Source organism: Panicum virgatum, chromosome 8N (assembly GCF_016808335.1).
Source record: "Panicum virgatum strain AP13 chromosome 8N, P.virgatum_v5, whole genome shotgun sequence".
In the NCBI taxonomy this organism is placed as follows: domain Eukaryota; kingdom Viridiplantae; phylum Streptophyta; class Magnoliopsida; order Poales; family Poaceae; genus Panicum; species Panicum virgatum.
This window is the reverse complement of record NC_053152.1, coordinates 49,984,075-50,000,345: the sequence shown is the minus strand read 5'-3', so window position 1 is coordinate 50,000,345 and position 16,271 is coordinate 49,984,075. Positions and strand designations below refer to the sequence as shown.

The 16,271-nt window shown below is 42.8% G+C and overlaps 1 protein-coding gene and 1 long non-coding RNA gene across 4 annotated transcripts; one reads left to right on the top strand and one right to left on the bottom strand.

Annotated features, from left to right (window-relative positions):
• The first annotated feature begins 3,718 nt into the window (after positions 1-3,718).
• On the top strand, positions 3,719-6,312 carry LOC120685441. Of its 3 annotated transcripts, XR_005679561.1 has the most exons (3): positions 3,719-4,028; positions 5,316-5,362; positions 5,922-6,312. It is a non-coding gene; the product is annotated as an uncharacterized LOC120685441 (long non-coding RNA). The 3 variants fall into 3 exon arrangements; XR_005679560.1 differs by having other exon boundaries at positions 3,719-4,016; positions 5,316-6,312; XR_005679559.1 differs by having other exon boundaries at positions 5,316-6,312.
• A 4,345-nt stretch (positions 6,313-10,657) lies between these two features.
• LOC120685438 (disease resistance protein RGA5-like) lies at positions 10,658-13,197 on the bottom strand. The gene is made up of 3 exons (XM_039967364.1): positions 12,771-13,197; positions 12,271-12,675; positions 10,658-11,160 (listed from the first exon to the last, which is right to left on the bottom strand). The coding sequence occupies exons 1-3, from the start codon at positions 13,181-13,183 to the stop codon at positions 10,908-10,910; spliced, it is 1,071 nt and encodes a 356-aa protein (XP_039823298.1). The 5' UTR covers positions 13,184-13,197; the 3' UTR covers positions 10,658-10,907.
• Positions 13,198-16,271: the final 3,074 nt, after the last annotated feature.

Genomic DNA, 16,271 nt, shown 5'->3' with positions numbered 1-16,271 from the left:
ACCATGGCGTCCTCCACCGCCGCCGCCGCCACCCCCAGCAATCCCGATCCTAAGGCCACCGCCGCCGCCCTCCACCACCCCGGCCGCCGGCGACCTCGCCGGCGGCCGCTCCCCCCCACCAACCTCCCTCTCCGGCCACAACCCTGCCCCTCCCCCCTCCCCTAGCTCGCCGGCGGGCGCTCCCGCTCCCCTGGCTGAGGTGGAAGATGAACAGGAAGCTTCTGCTATGGCTCCGTGCGGAGTCGCTCGCGCAATAAATAGACACGGCAACTGGGGCACACCAGGTGGTGCCGGGGAGGCTCCGCTCATGAACTTGTGGTAGGAGGAACACAGCGTAGTACGTCCTACCGGGTATCACCACTGTTTGGCACCATGGTTCATGGATGCCACGGCAATCTGGTAGTACATACAGAGGCGTACATGTTTCGTGTTTTTCCACCAGATCAAAGCTTAGCCTTTAATTTGTCCTGCACAACAAAAGGCAAAATTTATCTAATCTTACCTACACCGTATCAACTGTAGATATTGCAACATTTTGAGATACCGGCCGCCTGTGTCCAGTCAATAGTTGCAAGGAAAAAAGAAAAAAAAGCGAAGAGTTCGTTGTGCTCCCGGTCCAGGAACAGAGTTTACAGGTGCTAGCACAAGGTTATTCTGGTTTAATAAGACATAATAAAAGAACCAGCAGGTAATTAAGACGACTGCCCAATTAGAGATGACACAGAATTTCATTTCAACGTACGAGGGACAGAAAGACATCCGTGATTGCAAGCTGCAAACAGAGTCAAATCGCACCACAGGAACATAGTACGTATACATGAACCAGAACAGTATTATATCATAGTTTAGCGATGCCATATAAGGTAATCAATGTTGTCCAATATAATTACCAGTCATGGTAGTGAATAACCAGTATTTTCTAGTTTGTTAATGAGTACGCACGTACTGACACCATGAAACTAGTTTACAACTAGAAGAAGCTACTACCGTAACACAAACATGCCAAATAAATAAATACCATGTCAAGATTCCAATTGAAATGCCATGCAACTAGAACAAGCTTCAATTCTATAATACATTACTCATAATTGGACAAACAACACAAGTATCGCAGAAGAAAACAGGATTGGAGCACATACAATTTTTTGGTATAAGATTTCAGAACTAATAATAATGAAGGGAGCGGTAGTTTCCCTCAAAGAAAAACGAAGGAGGGGTGCTTGGGGTGGACATCAGCCTCGTGCCTTAGCTTCTCTTTCACTTTCGTTGCCACCTCTTGACTGACTTTCAAAGTTCCACAAAGATCAACTTGCACATCCTGAAGTGAGGGGAGGTGGCCCAAGGCCAGTTCATCAGTAGTAAATTCACCTAGTGAGAAAACCTCCACTTGGATACCAAATCTAAATTCTTCAAGTCTAGGCATAGCTCCTGGTGGGAGCATGGATGGAACCATTGCAAACCAGATGAATCTACATCTTATTGCACATGGGAAAGAGTCAGGGTTGAGCATGGACCTTTCCAGTACTTGTATGTTGCTGGACACTATTAAATTAAGATAACGAAGAGACTGGAGCCTCCCGAGGACTTGGATGTCCTCCCATCTCCCTTGAACCACCGTTATCTCTAGGAAGGAGAGAAGCAATAATGTTGCAGGGCGAATCCATTTTGGCAGGAATCCGCAACCTAGGGCGCCACGGCCGCCGCGCGCGCGGCGCCGCGCCTACCCTGCACGGCCATCATCGGCCCGTTGCCCCTACCGCCATCCCGCACCGGCCCCTCCCCGTTGTTGCCTGATGGCGGGATCTGCTGATGCCGCCACCGCCGCCGCCGCCGCCGCCGCTCACCAGAAGGAGGAGGAAGCCCGCCAGGCTCGTCTCTCCGAGCGCGCCGCCGCCCTGGCGCGCGCCGAGGAGGCCGAGAAGGAGGCCGCCGCCGCCTCCAAGGAGCGCGATGACGCTGCCACCCGTGCCCGCGCAGCCCTGGAACGCACTGCCCGTGAGAGCAAGGCCGCCGCTGCCGCCTCGACGATGCCGCCAGCGACCACACAGATGAATCTGTGTCTGTGCTCGGCGAGCGCCCCGGCGACCTCCACGGCACCCTACTTCTTCACGAGGCTGCTGCCCTCCTGAATCTGCATGCCCAAGCCGTCGCCGTGCAAAACATCCGGAGCCTCGTACTCATCGTTCTCGACGTCAACTCCGGCAGCTACTCCTAGTGGCGTGAGCAGTTTCTTCGCTGCCTATTCTTCAGCTTGGATTTGTGGAGGCTAAAACAGACACATCACTGTTTGTCTATCATCAGGGAGGTGACACTGTGTATCTTCTGCTCTACGTGGATGATATTGTTCTCACTGCATCTTCGACTCCGTTGCTTCGCCGTGTCATTGGTGCACTACAGCAGGAGTTTTCTATGAAGGACCTTGGTGAACTTCATCATTTTGGGCATGCATGTGCAGCGTTCTGGTTCTGGCCTCCTATTGTCTCAGCGCCAATATATGGTGGAAATTCTCCAGCGAGCTGGTATGTCTGATTGCAAGCCTTGTGCCACTGTAGTTGACACAAATCCCAAGCTCCTTGCAGATGGTGGTGTTCCCGTAGCCGATCCTACTGACTTTCGCAGTCTTGCTGGAGCTCTGCAGTACCTGACCTTCACTCGTCCAGATATTGCTTATGCTGTTCAGCAAGTTTGTCTCCACATGCATGACCCCCGTGAGCCTCATCTGGCGGCTCTCAAGAGGATTCTGCGGTATGTCCGAGGCACTCTGCACATGGGTCTTCTGCTGCACCCATCTGCTCAGGCTGATCTTGTGGTTTACTCCGATGCGGATTGGGCTGGATGTCCTGACACCCGCAAGTCCACTTCTGGGTATGGCGATAATCTCATATCCTGGTCTTCGAAGTGCCAAACTGCAGTCTCTCGTTCCAGCGCTGAAGCCGAATACAGAGCTGTCGCCAATGCTGTCGCAGAGGTTTCTTGGTTGCGCCAACTTCTTGTTGAGCTGCATGCGCCTACACTACAACAAATATGACCTTCTGTGACGAATTTCTCGTGACAATGGAGCAATTCGTCGTTGAATAATTCTGTTTACGATGTTTTATAGCTCTTGGTACAGCTTAGTGACGAAAATATAGTATGCGTCGCTAAGATTAACTAAAAATCGTCATAGTGCCATATTTGTGAAAGTTTGTGACAATATTAGTTTGTCATAATTTGTTTCTATTTTTAAAATTGGCTACCCTCACCTTGATGGCAAGCATAGTACTACCTGATTAAATGGGTCCCACATGTGTCACTTGGTCCATTACGAGTATTTCAGTACAATGGAGATAAACTAGTGTAAAACCTAACCCAAAGTAAAATATAATAACATGGATTTTTTATTTGGAGATCGGACCAAAAATAAATCATAGAGCATACAAGAAATAGATAAAATGATGCTTACGACATCTGCAAACGTCCACAACGCTCTTGACCTGTGCACCAAATTTTCACTATACCGCAGCCCCATATTAGCGACAGACTATCAGTAGAAATAGATAATCAACGTCGAGCAGTCAGTATTTACATTTTGGTGACTAATTAACTATCGGTATATTTATTAGGTCAGTATAAATGCACCAGCTATTAGATGCAGTCAAAATTATAAGTGGCGTCCAAAATTTTCATGAGGCCCACCCTTCAGTCATTTTCCTATCCTCCCCCCCCGCCCGCCCCCCCTCCTCAGATCCACGGAGCGCTCCCTCCCCACCCACGCCTCCTCAGATCCTCCGCAGCAGGCCAGCGAGCGGCGACCCCCAGGCGCTCCATGGCAGGTCCACGCACTGCACAGGGGCTACACGGAGGGCGGCGGCTCGACGCCGCTAGCGCGCAGCTCCGTCTTCGCGAGGCATCCAGACCCCTGGTTGCAGTTCCCCTGATGATGAAGGCATCCTTGTCGATGGAACGGATGATGTGCAGGAGGAAGATGGTATTGCTGCTGTAATCCCATGATTGTACTGCATGATCGGAAGTTCACTGTGAGTATGCAGGTTCGAAATAGCTCAGTAACTTGGAGTTAATGATGGCCCTTTTAATAACATCTGACTATACATGCAAATGTATCTACATTTCTGTGATATCAGCACATCAGCTTAGTTTAGTATGAGGACTGAATGGTCCCAGTATGCCTCTTTTTTACATGAGGTCGGTCTTCTTGTTCTGAAAAACATCTGTAACTTAGCTTAATTTGAGTTGGGATTCTGGAAGTATAATAATCACTTAGCTTCCTTTCTGATGTGTTACTATAACATGGATGCTTAATTTAAAATGTGAGTCTATCCTGAAATGAATGAAAGATAACTCAGCTTCCATCTAAGATAACTGCATCTGAAACTTGAAAACTGTAACTTTCTGGTAACTTCGATGACATTTGCAGCTGATTGCATTCATCCAATTTTACAATGATGACATGTCTATTCTTTTCTTTCAATCATATTATGATAGAAACACCAAGGTCTTCAGGTAGGAAAAAATGAATTTGGGCTAAGCAAAAATTCAGCTAGTTGCTGCCTTGTTGGCTTCATTTCCTAACGAATGGCTAATCACCTGATTCATCTGTAGAATGTAGTTTCATTTTAGAAATTCTTCTTGATAATTGGGGTCGACGCTGAAAGATAATTGGGGTGATGTGTTTCGGGGTCTAGGTTGGTTTTCTGATCATTGGAATGTGGATATGTTGACTATCTAAAATTTCTATGTTACCATAAACTGAATTTCTTGACATAAAGGTTTTGAATTGCCTCCTAAATTCACAAAACTTAGAAATGCATAATACATCTTCGAATAAATTTTGACTTGCAACCAAAAACAATTGTCCTGATAACTTATCACAGAAGGCTCTATTTAAGTAGTAAATAAAGAGGTTAAAGAAATGTAGAGTCGATTATTTTTCAGGAAACCAAGCAGGTGCATAAATTTGTTCATACTAATTTGCTGGTTGTCTATTCCCCATTCACTATATCAAGTAGATGTTCAATCTTAGGTAGCTATTCTTTGGACTTTGTTTGCTAATTGCAGCATGAATTGTCTCTAGATTAATGGGCGCATCGTGTTACATAGTAGAGCACTTTTCTTTCGGCCTTTTCCTATCTGAATTTAGGGATAGCATTTAGTAGATATTTGCATTGTTTCATTGCAAATTTGTGAGTTCACATCACTTTGCCCATAACTCTGATTGGCATTGCTCCTGCTGGTGTCTGGAAGTACAAAATGTGACCCTCTTCTACAGACTCTTCGATCTGAATCAAACAACCTGTTATCCATGTGGTTTTTTTCAGTTACACTCTTGGATCAGGATAACTACATAGCTACATGCAAAAGCCATGTGAGTGAACCTCAAATGCAATCTAACAGACAACTTTAGCAGTCTCCGATCAGGAAAACAGGGGCTGTCTAACTTATGTTTGCTGTATGCCTGAAATCTTTTAGGTGAAGTTATATATCATGCGTTGATGTTTCAGTCCATGTTATAATCTATATACTTGGATAAATATTATGTCCATTTTAAGTTAAACCTGTGGTGAGATGTGTGTGGTCCTATTGCTAAGTACAAAGCATTGTGTTGTGTTACTTTTGATTCAACTAATACCAGCACAGTATAACTTTGATAGAAATTCAGGCATTGTGGTTTGGGTGATGGCTCATGTTAAAGAAAATTAGCTAAGTATTCTTTTATTCTGTCCTATGCAAAGTAATTTCGTTACTGCATGGTGCTTCATTCTAAATGATTAATGGTTGGTAGAATCTTATGTGATCAGAATGATTAAACTTATGTTATCCTGCACATAACTTGCTGATTTTTGCAACTGCAATACCTTTATAGCATGGATAAATACATGCTTGTTTTAACAACGCTGCTCCTTTTCTTGTGATAACTTGTGCAGGATTGGCTTGGCACAGACTTTGCAATTGCCGAAGCTGTCAATTTCGTAGTAGAATCAGAGAGGCAGGGTTCAACAACACTTAGAAAATGGATGACCAACAATGTGAGCTAGAAGATCTGAAGTAGCAAGGGAGAATCAATGGGGAGAGATTGGAAGTTTGAAGAAGCAAGGAGAGGAAAGCAATGCTCTTCTTTGCTGCTTGTTATGCCTCAACAGGGAGTAAGTCCTTGACTACTTCTAGGTTCATGATGTGGTCTATTTATTTTGCTACATGTGCTTGGATAGTTGTTTCGGCTCTACGGTGGCTGGTATATACTTTTTGGCTATGAGTCCATAGAGTTATCTTGGCTGTTTAGTGAACCTGTTATGGAATGGAGTGACTTGTCTTTTTGTATTTGGGCTGTTTATGGAGTGAAGTGATGTTGGCTGATTTATGCATGAATCTGGTGGTTTTTGGACAAGTGATGTTGGGTTGTAATAATATTTTATGAAGTGACCTGCTGTTTGGTTTGAAATATATGTTGTTCTGAAGTGATATCAGCCCAAATCAAATAATAAAATTGAAAAAAATATGCTAAATTTAATAATTTGAATATTTTATGACGAATCAAATTGTCATAATAGAGGTGCCATGTCATATCCTAGTAATCGCCACATCGCATGAGGTAAAAATTCTACGATGTTTTTTATCCTATGTGGCACATACAGTCATCCAAGTACACAGTTTTGTGATTTTTTGGTATTGATTATGACGAAAAATGAACATCATAATTTAGTGACGATATAATAATTGTCGTAAGATTTATGACGAAAAAATATATTTTCGTCGCAGAAGACTTTTATGACATGGTATAGGCGACGAACCAATTTTTGTCACGCAAATGTCACAGATTATGAAAGATGACGAAAATACCACTTTCAGTGACATATATGAAACGTCGCAGAAGCTCATATGTGTTTGTAGTGCTATCAGTAGGGCTGTCCTGGTTTACTGCGACAACATCAGTACTGTCTACATGTCTGCCAATCCCGTACAGCATCAGCGGACCAAACATGTTGAGATTGATCTTCACTTTGTTCGGGAGCATGTTGCTACATGAGCTGTCCGCGTTCTTCATGTTCCGACAAGCTCACAGTACGCCGACATCTTCACTAAGGGCCTACCGTCTTCTGTCTTCACAGAGTTCAGGTCCAGTCCGAACGTTCAGACTGCCGACGATCAGATGTGCGCCTGGGCTTTGGGGCTGGCTGTGCCGCCAGGCCTGCCAAGTCCTAGATCGATTAGGTCAGGCTAGGGTTGCTCCCTGGCTATATATGTAACACTTGTTTACTCCTAATCAATCAATCAATTTTTCCACGCAATCTCTATTGCTTTCACAACAAGTCATCTCTACATCCCTAATGAATATTAGAAAGAGCACTAAAAATCTATCAAACTCAAAGTTATACACATCATTATGATATCCCAGAGAAGTGTGCGGCGTGCGCGGCCACTCACCTTGATCGGGTCATGCAGCAGCCGTCGTCGTTCCCGCCCGGAATATGATGCGGCAGCTGGTCAGCGCAGGAAGCACTATGGGCGTGGCTGGTGCATCTCTAAGTCGGTCAGAGATTGCCAGGTCCTGCAGGTCGCAGGTCAGGCGGAGGACGTAGTAGGGCAGAGGCAGCGCGGAAAGGGAGCACCAGAGGATCGGAAGGAATGCGAAATCATCGGCAAATTGACGAAACCATCGGCAAAAAATCACGGCGCCGAGAAGAGAGATCACGTTCAAAAACAGAAAGGGTAGCCAGGATTCTACGGCAGTGGATTGGCAGGCCGACTGGCAGCCAAACAAATTATGCAGTCCTCAAGTGTGAAGTGGCGAATCAATGATTATCGGACGGTGCTTAGGTCGCAGGAGGCAGGACAAAAGGCAAACTTTATCTAATCTTACTACGATTGGCAGGCCGACTGGCAGCCAAACAAATCATGCAGTCCTCAAGTGCGGAGTGGAATCAATGATTATCCGACGGTGCTTAGGTCGCAGGAGGCAGGACAAAAGGCAAACTTTATCTAATCTTACTACACCGTACCAACTGTAGAAATTGCAACATTTTGAGACACTACTAGAAAAATGTCTAAGGGCACCAGTTGCATGTGCCCTTTGGTACCGGTTTTTTGAACCGGTACCCCGAAAGTGGTACCAATGGCTCGAGCCTTTAGTACCGGATAAAATAACCGGTACCTAAGCCTCTAAAATTCACACAAAATATTCTCTTTGGTTGGGATTCGAACTCATGGCCTCTAGCCTAGCGCGTTGCTCCTTTACCATCTCAGCTACACAGTTGTTATATTGAGAAGGAGATATACTTTTTAAAGTAACACATGGATGAGCCCTAAGGTACCGGTAGGTGTTACCAACCGGTACCTAAGGCTTCTAAGGTACTGGTTGGTAACACCAACTGTTACCTAAGGCTCGTTTATAGGTACCGGTTGGTGGTACCACCCGGTGCTAATATAAAAATTACCATCCGGGTACCTATGGAGAGCCTTAGGTACCGGTTAATAATATCAACTGATGCCTAAGGCCCATTCAAAAATTCCATCCACCCCAAAATTACCGGTATGGAGATGAACCGGTACCTATAGTAGCATAGGTACCGGTTCATCTCCATACTGGTGCTTTTGGGGTAGACCTAAGGCTTGTTTTCTAGTAGTGAGATCCCGGCCGGCTGTGTCCAGTCAATAGTTGCAAGGAAAAAAAGAAAAAAGCGAAGAGTTCGTTGTGCTCCGGGTCCAGGAACAGTGTTTACATGTACTAGCACAAGGTTATTCTAGTTTAATAAGACACAATTAAAACAGCCAGCAGGTAATTAAGATTGCCCACTTAGAGATGACTCGGAATTTAATTTCTACATACGACGGACAGAAAGACATCCGTGATTTGTAAGCTGCAAACAGAGTCAAATCGCACCACATGAACATAGTACGTATACATGAACCAGAACAGTATTATATCATTAGTTTAGCGATGCCATATAAGGTAATCAATGTTGTCCAATATAATTACCAGTCATGGTAGTGAATAACCAGTATTTTCTAGTTTGTTAATGAGTACGCACGTACTGACACCATGAAACTAGTTTACAACTAGAAGAAGCTACTACCGTAACACAAACATGCCAAATAAATAAATACCATGGCAAGATTCCAATTGAAATGCCATGCAACTAGAATAAGGTTCAATTCTATAGTACCATACTCATTATTGGACAGACAACACAAGTAGCAGAGAAGAAAACAGGAGCATGTACGTACATTATTATTGGTATAAGATTTCAGCTGAAACATAAAGGGAGGGGTGGTTGGGGTGGCCATCAGCCTCGTGCCTTAGCTTCTCTTTCACTTTGGCTACCACCTCTTGGCTGACATTCTCTTCTCCACAGAGGCCAACCTCCACATTCCGAAGGGAGGGTAGGTGGCCCAAGGCCAGGTCGTCAGCAGTAAATTCACCTCGCGAGAAATCCTCCAGTTCGATGCAAAATCTAAAATCTTCAAGTCTGGGCATAGCTCCAGGTGGGAAGGTAGATGGAAGCATTGACAAGTTATAGAATCTACATTTTATTGCACATGGGAAAGAGTCAGGGCTACCCATGAACCTTTCCAGCACTTGTGTGTCGCCAGACACTCTTAAATAAAGATAACGAAGAGCCTGGAGCCTCCCAAGGATTTGGATGTCCTCTCTTCTCACTTGAACCACCATTATCTCTAGGAAGGAGAGATGCAATAATATTGCAGGGCGAATCCATGTTGGCAAGGAAGTGGTTGTATCAATATATAGATAGCTCAGGTTGCCCAGGGACTCCACCGAGCCATCCAGATTGAGTGCCACGTAATTTGAGCATACCAAAAGATATTGGATTTTGTGCAATTTACCAAGAGATCCCACCAAAGCTGTACACATGTTTTCATCCATCCCCCTTCCTTGTCTCTTGTGAGTTTCACTCCAAGGGTTCTCAGTTGCGTCAGATGGCCTAGCTCTTCCGCAATGCACGCAGATTCCAGCCTCTCAACAACTAGGCTTTCTAGGGATGCTAGGTACCTCAACCCATTCGGCAGACTTGTACGGTCGCCAACAGATAGGAACATCAACTGTGTTAGGCCTACAATACTTGACGGTAGTTCTTCTATTTCTGTTCCACGTAAGCGCAATGTCTCCAAAAACTGTAGCTTCACTACCTCCACTGGCAGCTCACCAGAATATCCAGTACCTGCTAGACTTAGATACCTTAAGTGAAATAAATTCACAACAAACCTCAAACTTGGATGTTCCTTGAGATTGCAATCTTCTAGATCCAACACACGTAGAAGATGACAACACGAAAGGGATGGCATCATATTAGTTATAGTGAGACTGAAGATAGTAACAGACCTCAATTTTGACATTTCCAGTTTAGGCCAAGTTGTATTCTGGAGAGATAACCTGCGAACCGTGCTTCCAGAAGAAGGCATGCTTTGCCTACTATCTCCTAATACCGTGGTAACAAAACTTTCTTCTCTTGACAAGGAGCAAATGAGTTCAAGTACCATATCATGCACACGGCAAGATACAATGATATTATCATTGAAATAATGCTTATCTGCTACCTGAATCAGGCTTCTATTTAGAAGCTCATTGAAGTAACTCTCTCCAAGCTCAAATAACTTTGACTCTCATCTTCACAATGGACAAAATCCTCAGCTATCCACCTCAATATCAACCGTTCTTTCTCAATCTTATAATCTTCAGGAAATATAGTAAGATATAATAAGCATGCCTTCAAATGAGAAGGTAGATCATAATAACTAAGCAACAATATCTTCCTCATACTATCCATACTAGGATTGCTTGCAAGTCCGAACCCCAATAGAGCCACAGACATCATTCCACTCTTTTATATCTCCTGATTTGTTAGCTAGCAAGCTAGATGTAGTAATGATAGCCAATGGCACACCTCCACATTTCTTCAAAATCTTTTCAGATACCTCAAAATATTGTCCAGGGCATTTGCCTTCGGAGCCGAATATTCTTCCATGGAATAGCTTTTTAGAGCTCTCATGAGATAGAGGTTTGAGCTTATAGCAACGCCAATTTGCTCAGCAACATCAAGTATGCGAGTAGTTGTGATTATTATGCTTTTCAGGCTATTCTCAAGTAGGGAACACTGTAATATCCCCCACGGTTTTATATCCCATATATCATCGATGACAATGAGGTACCTATACACGTATGGAAATAAAGCAACCATGTAAGTTTCAAATATATGCAAAAAATAGTATGAATATACATGCAGAGCACTTAAAACATGCTACTAAATAAAAAACCCTCTAGTTGAGTGAAAAAGAATACCTGTAGGTTTTTTTCCAGAATGTCAATTAAACTAGTGTAGAAGTACGAAATTTCTTTTTTAAAATTAAAGCTTAAAACCCTTTATTTGGTGGCACGTAACCACTTTTGTAATGAATTATGAGAAATTTCTTTTAGAAAAGTGGATTCCTTTTCATTTTTATGAAAATGCATATGCACCACAATAACTTGTCCCACATTTTTGTCATTGTTACTACTGGTATGTCCCACATTTCAGCATCAAATATGGCTAATAAATAGGGACATGCAAAGTCATTTCAGATATTTGTTAGTCTATCCTGGAAATAATACAATGTATTGGTTTTCGGATAGAGGGAGTATGTGTAATGTGACATGGGAAAAGTTTCAACTATACTACAGTACCAGTATACAACGAGATGTTTCTGTTAGAAAATCAGTATCTAAAAGTTCTTCTAGATAAGCTTTTCCTGGGCTTACTCGCACTTTTCTTAATAGGGGTGGGGGTGAAGCTTTTGTGTTGTAGTAAATCAGGAATTACGACGTTCACTAAGCTAATCAAGCAGGTACTTCAACCATTGACAAGTGAAATAAAGAATCTACAACAACAACAACAACAACATAGCCTTTTTTCCCAAGCAAGTTGGGGTAGGCAAATAAAGAAATCTACATGTTATCAATTATTTTTGTTTGCACGATGCCGTGATGTTAATATATAGGGGTGCCAATGGGAGGTGGCTTGCAAGACACAATTGTGCAGCAACCAAATTCAACAATAACAAATACTCACAAAAAAAAGAAATGTAACAACAAAGAGCATCGGTGAAACCACATATCAAGTTTGTTGAGCTTAATTTAACCTCATCAATGCTATATATCAAATCTCAATCTGCGTAGGACAACTTACTAGTTTTTGTAGATATTAGAGGATTACATAAAATGGATGGATAGGTATATATACCGAAACAAAATAGTACCACATGCTCAAACTAGATGCTCCATACCTTTTATTTTCGAGGAATTCCCGGGCTAGGTCGATGAGATGCTTTTCTTCCAACATTGTGCTATGAATGTTGGCATGTTTCTGCTTATCAAGTTCATACAACATATTCTTGAGAAGTTTGTTCAAGTCAGGATTTTGAGAGACTGAAACAAAAGCCGTGCAATCAAATTGCACTCTGAGCTGGTCATACACAGCTTTGGCAAGTGTTGTCTTGCCTAATCCTCCAAAACCAACTATAGATACTACCCTTTGCTGCTGCGCAGACATGTCATCTCCCTTTGTCAACCTCGTGATTAGTTCTTCTCTTGCCTCATCAATGCCAACAAGATCTGTAGCCTTAGTGTATAGAGCTGTTATGCGAGGGTCAACCAATATTTTGCCAGGTTTAATAGCATCAACCTTGTACCTGTCAAAGAAGAGAAAAGAACCATAGATGATAAGAGGAAAATTCAGAAAAAATAAGTTCAAATGCATATATATCTGAAGGTGTTCCAGCACTACCTATCGCGTCGCTCGGCCACCTCCTTGACACGCTCCTTGATGTCCTTGATCTCTTGCCCGATCTCATGGCGAGTTTTAGCCTTTGTGACAATACCCATCATCTTCTTCAAGAAACTCTTGGCACTCCTTTTGCTAGGGGGCTTAGGGCCCTTGACGCGCACTAGGAAGGTGTCGACGATGTCCTCCATGTGGTAGGACAGCTCCCTGACATCGCGCGCCCAGATCTTGACCTGCTCTTTGAGTTCCTCTCGTGGAACCTCGCCAACACTGCGGAGGGCTGCATGCATACTCTCCAGCTCCCTTGAAAGGAACTTGATGTCCTTCTTGACGCCCTTCTGCAGGTTGTACTCATCCAGGAGGAGCTGGCCGAGCTTGGGGATCAGGGTGCCCAGTGCTCCCGTTGCAACCTCCATGGGCTTGTTTGAGATTGTGCAAGAGGTGGTTCGGTGGTGGTGGTGGAGAAAGAAGCTCGCTCCGATCCACCGCGCCTTATAATTATTAGCTTGTCTTTATAATAGCCAAGCTACCATTCGCCAGAGGTGGAGACGATTCAGTAATTTGTATTAACATGCCGGCATATGCATCGAGCTCAATGATGCTCAGCCATTATATATTCTAGTAATATTATTTTGATTGGTCCTGATGCGTGAGATGCCGTGAATTCACGTGAGGCCACGCAGCCAACGATCACCCTGTCGAACCTCGATTCAATGCATGCCAACCATCTCGGGAAATAAAATACCTTGTTTGTTTTATTTTTATAATAGCCAAGCCACCATTCGCGAGAGGTGGAGACGATTCAGTAATTTGTATTCACATGGCCGGCATATGCATCGAGCTCAATGATGCTCAGCCATTATATATTCTAATAAAATATAATAGCCATTATATTCAATGCATGCCAACCATCTCGGGAAATAAAATACCTTATTTGTCTTATTTTTATTTTTATTCTTCGTGCTTTTCGTCCTTTGTTAGGCGATCGAGCACTTTGTTTATCTGCACCTTGCTGGCATGATTGAGCAATTATAGATAAACAATGCAAATTCTATTCCTCAAGCAAACAAAATTGGACGCATTGTAAACAGTTGAAACGATTATGCTGCGAGGAAAGGTATAGTGAAGACGCTGATTGGCTGCTGGCCGGCCCGGGCAATTATTATTGAGCCATCTGTCGTCGTTAATTAACTTGCGGATGTATATGTACTCCTTCGGTATTGTAAAATAATTTGTTTTGAGTTTGTCTTAAATCTAATATTTTAAAAGAATGGGTCTTATCCGTACCAGGCCGAGTTGAGCATGAGTTTACCCCTCTATGTCCGCATGGGCCTTGGGCGGTAATGGGCCGCACATGCATTTACGACATCAGCATTTTGTGCATACACTCTAGCAGCAAATACAAGGACTTGTTACTACCAATCAACGAGAACACACATTTTGTAACAGTGTTTTGTCGGGGAATCTACTCGTCTGCCCGCCATGTGCTTCCATGTTAGTCGCTGTTTTTTTTGCTTTTTTAATTGAGGAAGACTTGACTTGGAAGTAGCAATGATAGATCTTGCATGGAGGTTGGAGCCACAATTAATGAATTGTACTATGAAACAACCAAATCCATCAACTTGCAATTATTGTGATGGCTTGGAATCAAACCGTTGCCTGCGGCCATGTGATCGACGCCAGCGAAACCAAAATGAAAACCACATGTTGGTCCTTATTACCTTTTTTATATGGAGGAAGAGAAGACTTGACTTGGATCAAGATGAGCTAGGAGGGAAAGCAATGATAGACCATGCATGGAGATTGGAGCCTACTACAATTAATTGTACTAGTACGAAACAACCCGATGCATATCCATCAACTTGCATTATTGTGATGGTTTGGAATCAAATTGTTGCATATGGTGGTATATACTCTCTCCATATAGAAAATAAAAAATATTTAGGACAGCGATATAGTTTCTAAAGGATAACTTTGACTACTTATTTTTATAAAAATATATTAAAAAGTGATATATATATTAATGAAAGTGTTTTTTAAGATAAATTTATTCATATGATTTTTACTTTTTCAAATTCAGTAACTTAAAAGTTATTTATGATTTATATTTTCAATTTTGATCCAAACTTTATCTAAAATGATATTTTTTCTTATTTTCAATTTTCTTAACACACTGTATAATCTTGTTTACGCTTTGATCGAGATGGGCTCAACTAACGCTCAATGCACGCACATGATGCTAGTAGTGCAAGTGAGAATTGTTCAATTAATGCACTGACATGACAGCCAGCGAAATTGATAGCTCCGGGCGTACTAGTTTGGTATGCATGTACTAGTACAGCCTGTTGCTTCTCGGAGCGACTATTATTTGTTCTTTGGATTAAAAAATAATGACGATGGCAGGCAGGTCTCTAGTCGTGGTCAGCAGTTACACACGGTCTTTGTCATGGGAAGTTGCATTTCTTTTAATCCTAGTGTTTGTCTGGATATCTATTCCACATGGTAAGATGCTGCATGCCTGTCATGTGAATCCTAAAAAATAGATCCTATGTCGAGATGTCAGAAGATTAACTAACACTACATTACAGCACAACATGCGGTATCTATTATTATTTTGGTGGCACTTGCACAATTTGATGCTTTTAACTTTCTCCTTATTGGGTTACTTTAATGATATTGCACAGCAGAGTCCAATACATAGTAGATCTAGATCTAATCGTCTTCCTAAATACTAAAGCCAGTCTAAGTGGAGTTTGATGAGCATTTAATTTTGCCGACGTGACAGGATATTTATGAGGAGAGATCGCGTGGGAAGCTGCATGCTCATCATGTGAATTCTAATAAATGGATCCGATCCTTTGTCCGTGACGCTAGAAGATTAACTAACAATATACCCACAACTTGGGACTGTTTATTTTAGCGTGACACTTGCACAACTTGACGATTTATTGTTTTTCCTTCTTGGGTTACTCAAGTAGTAATGATATCATATATACCAGAGTCCGATACATACAGATCTGGATCTAGTCCTCTTCCTATTGGAATACTCAAGTGACATGGAAGCCTCCTATATATATAGCAGTCTTAGTATAACAATATGATAAAATGCATTATGAAGAACATAGTGCTTTAGTTAAGGAGGGACATTTATTGGGCTTTGCAAATTTAGAATCCCTTACAAGTGTTTAGAGGCATCTCCAAGAGTACCCAAAAGGTAGATATCCAAAATGGTGATTTTAGGACTTTGCCAAAAACTATTGGGAGTGAATAAAACTGCCACATCCAACAGTTCCCAAAAGTTTCATCCCAAAATAGATCTCATTGCTGCCACATCATCCAAACGTGGGCCCACTACACCAAGCGCCCAACACGTAGGAGGTTAAATCACGTGGAGGAAGGAAAAAAAGCTGAACGCTACCTGGGATTGGGAGTGCGGCCTCGCGGCGGAGATTTAGCTCCACTCACCGCTCAGTTTTGGCACGCGAAAAGATTGAGTATCGGTTT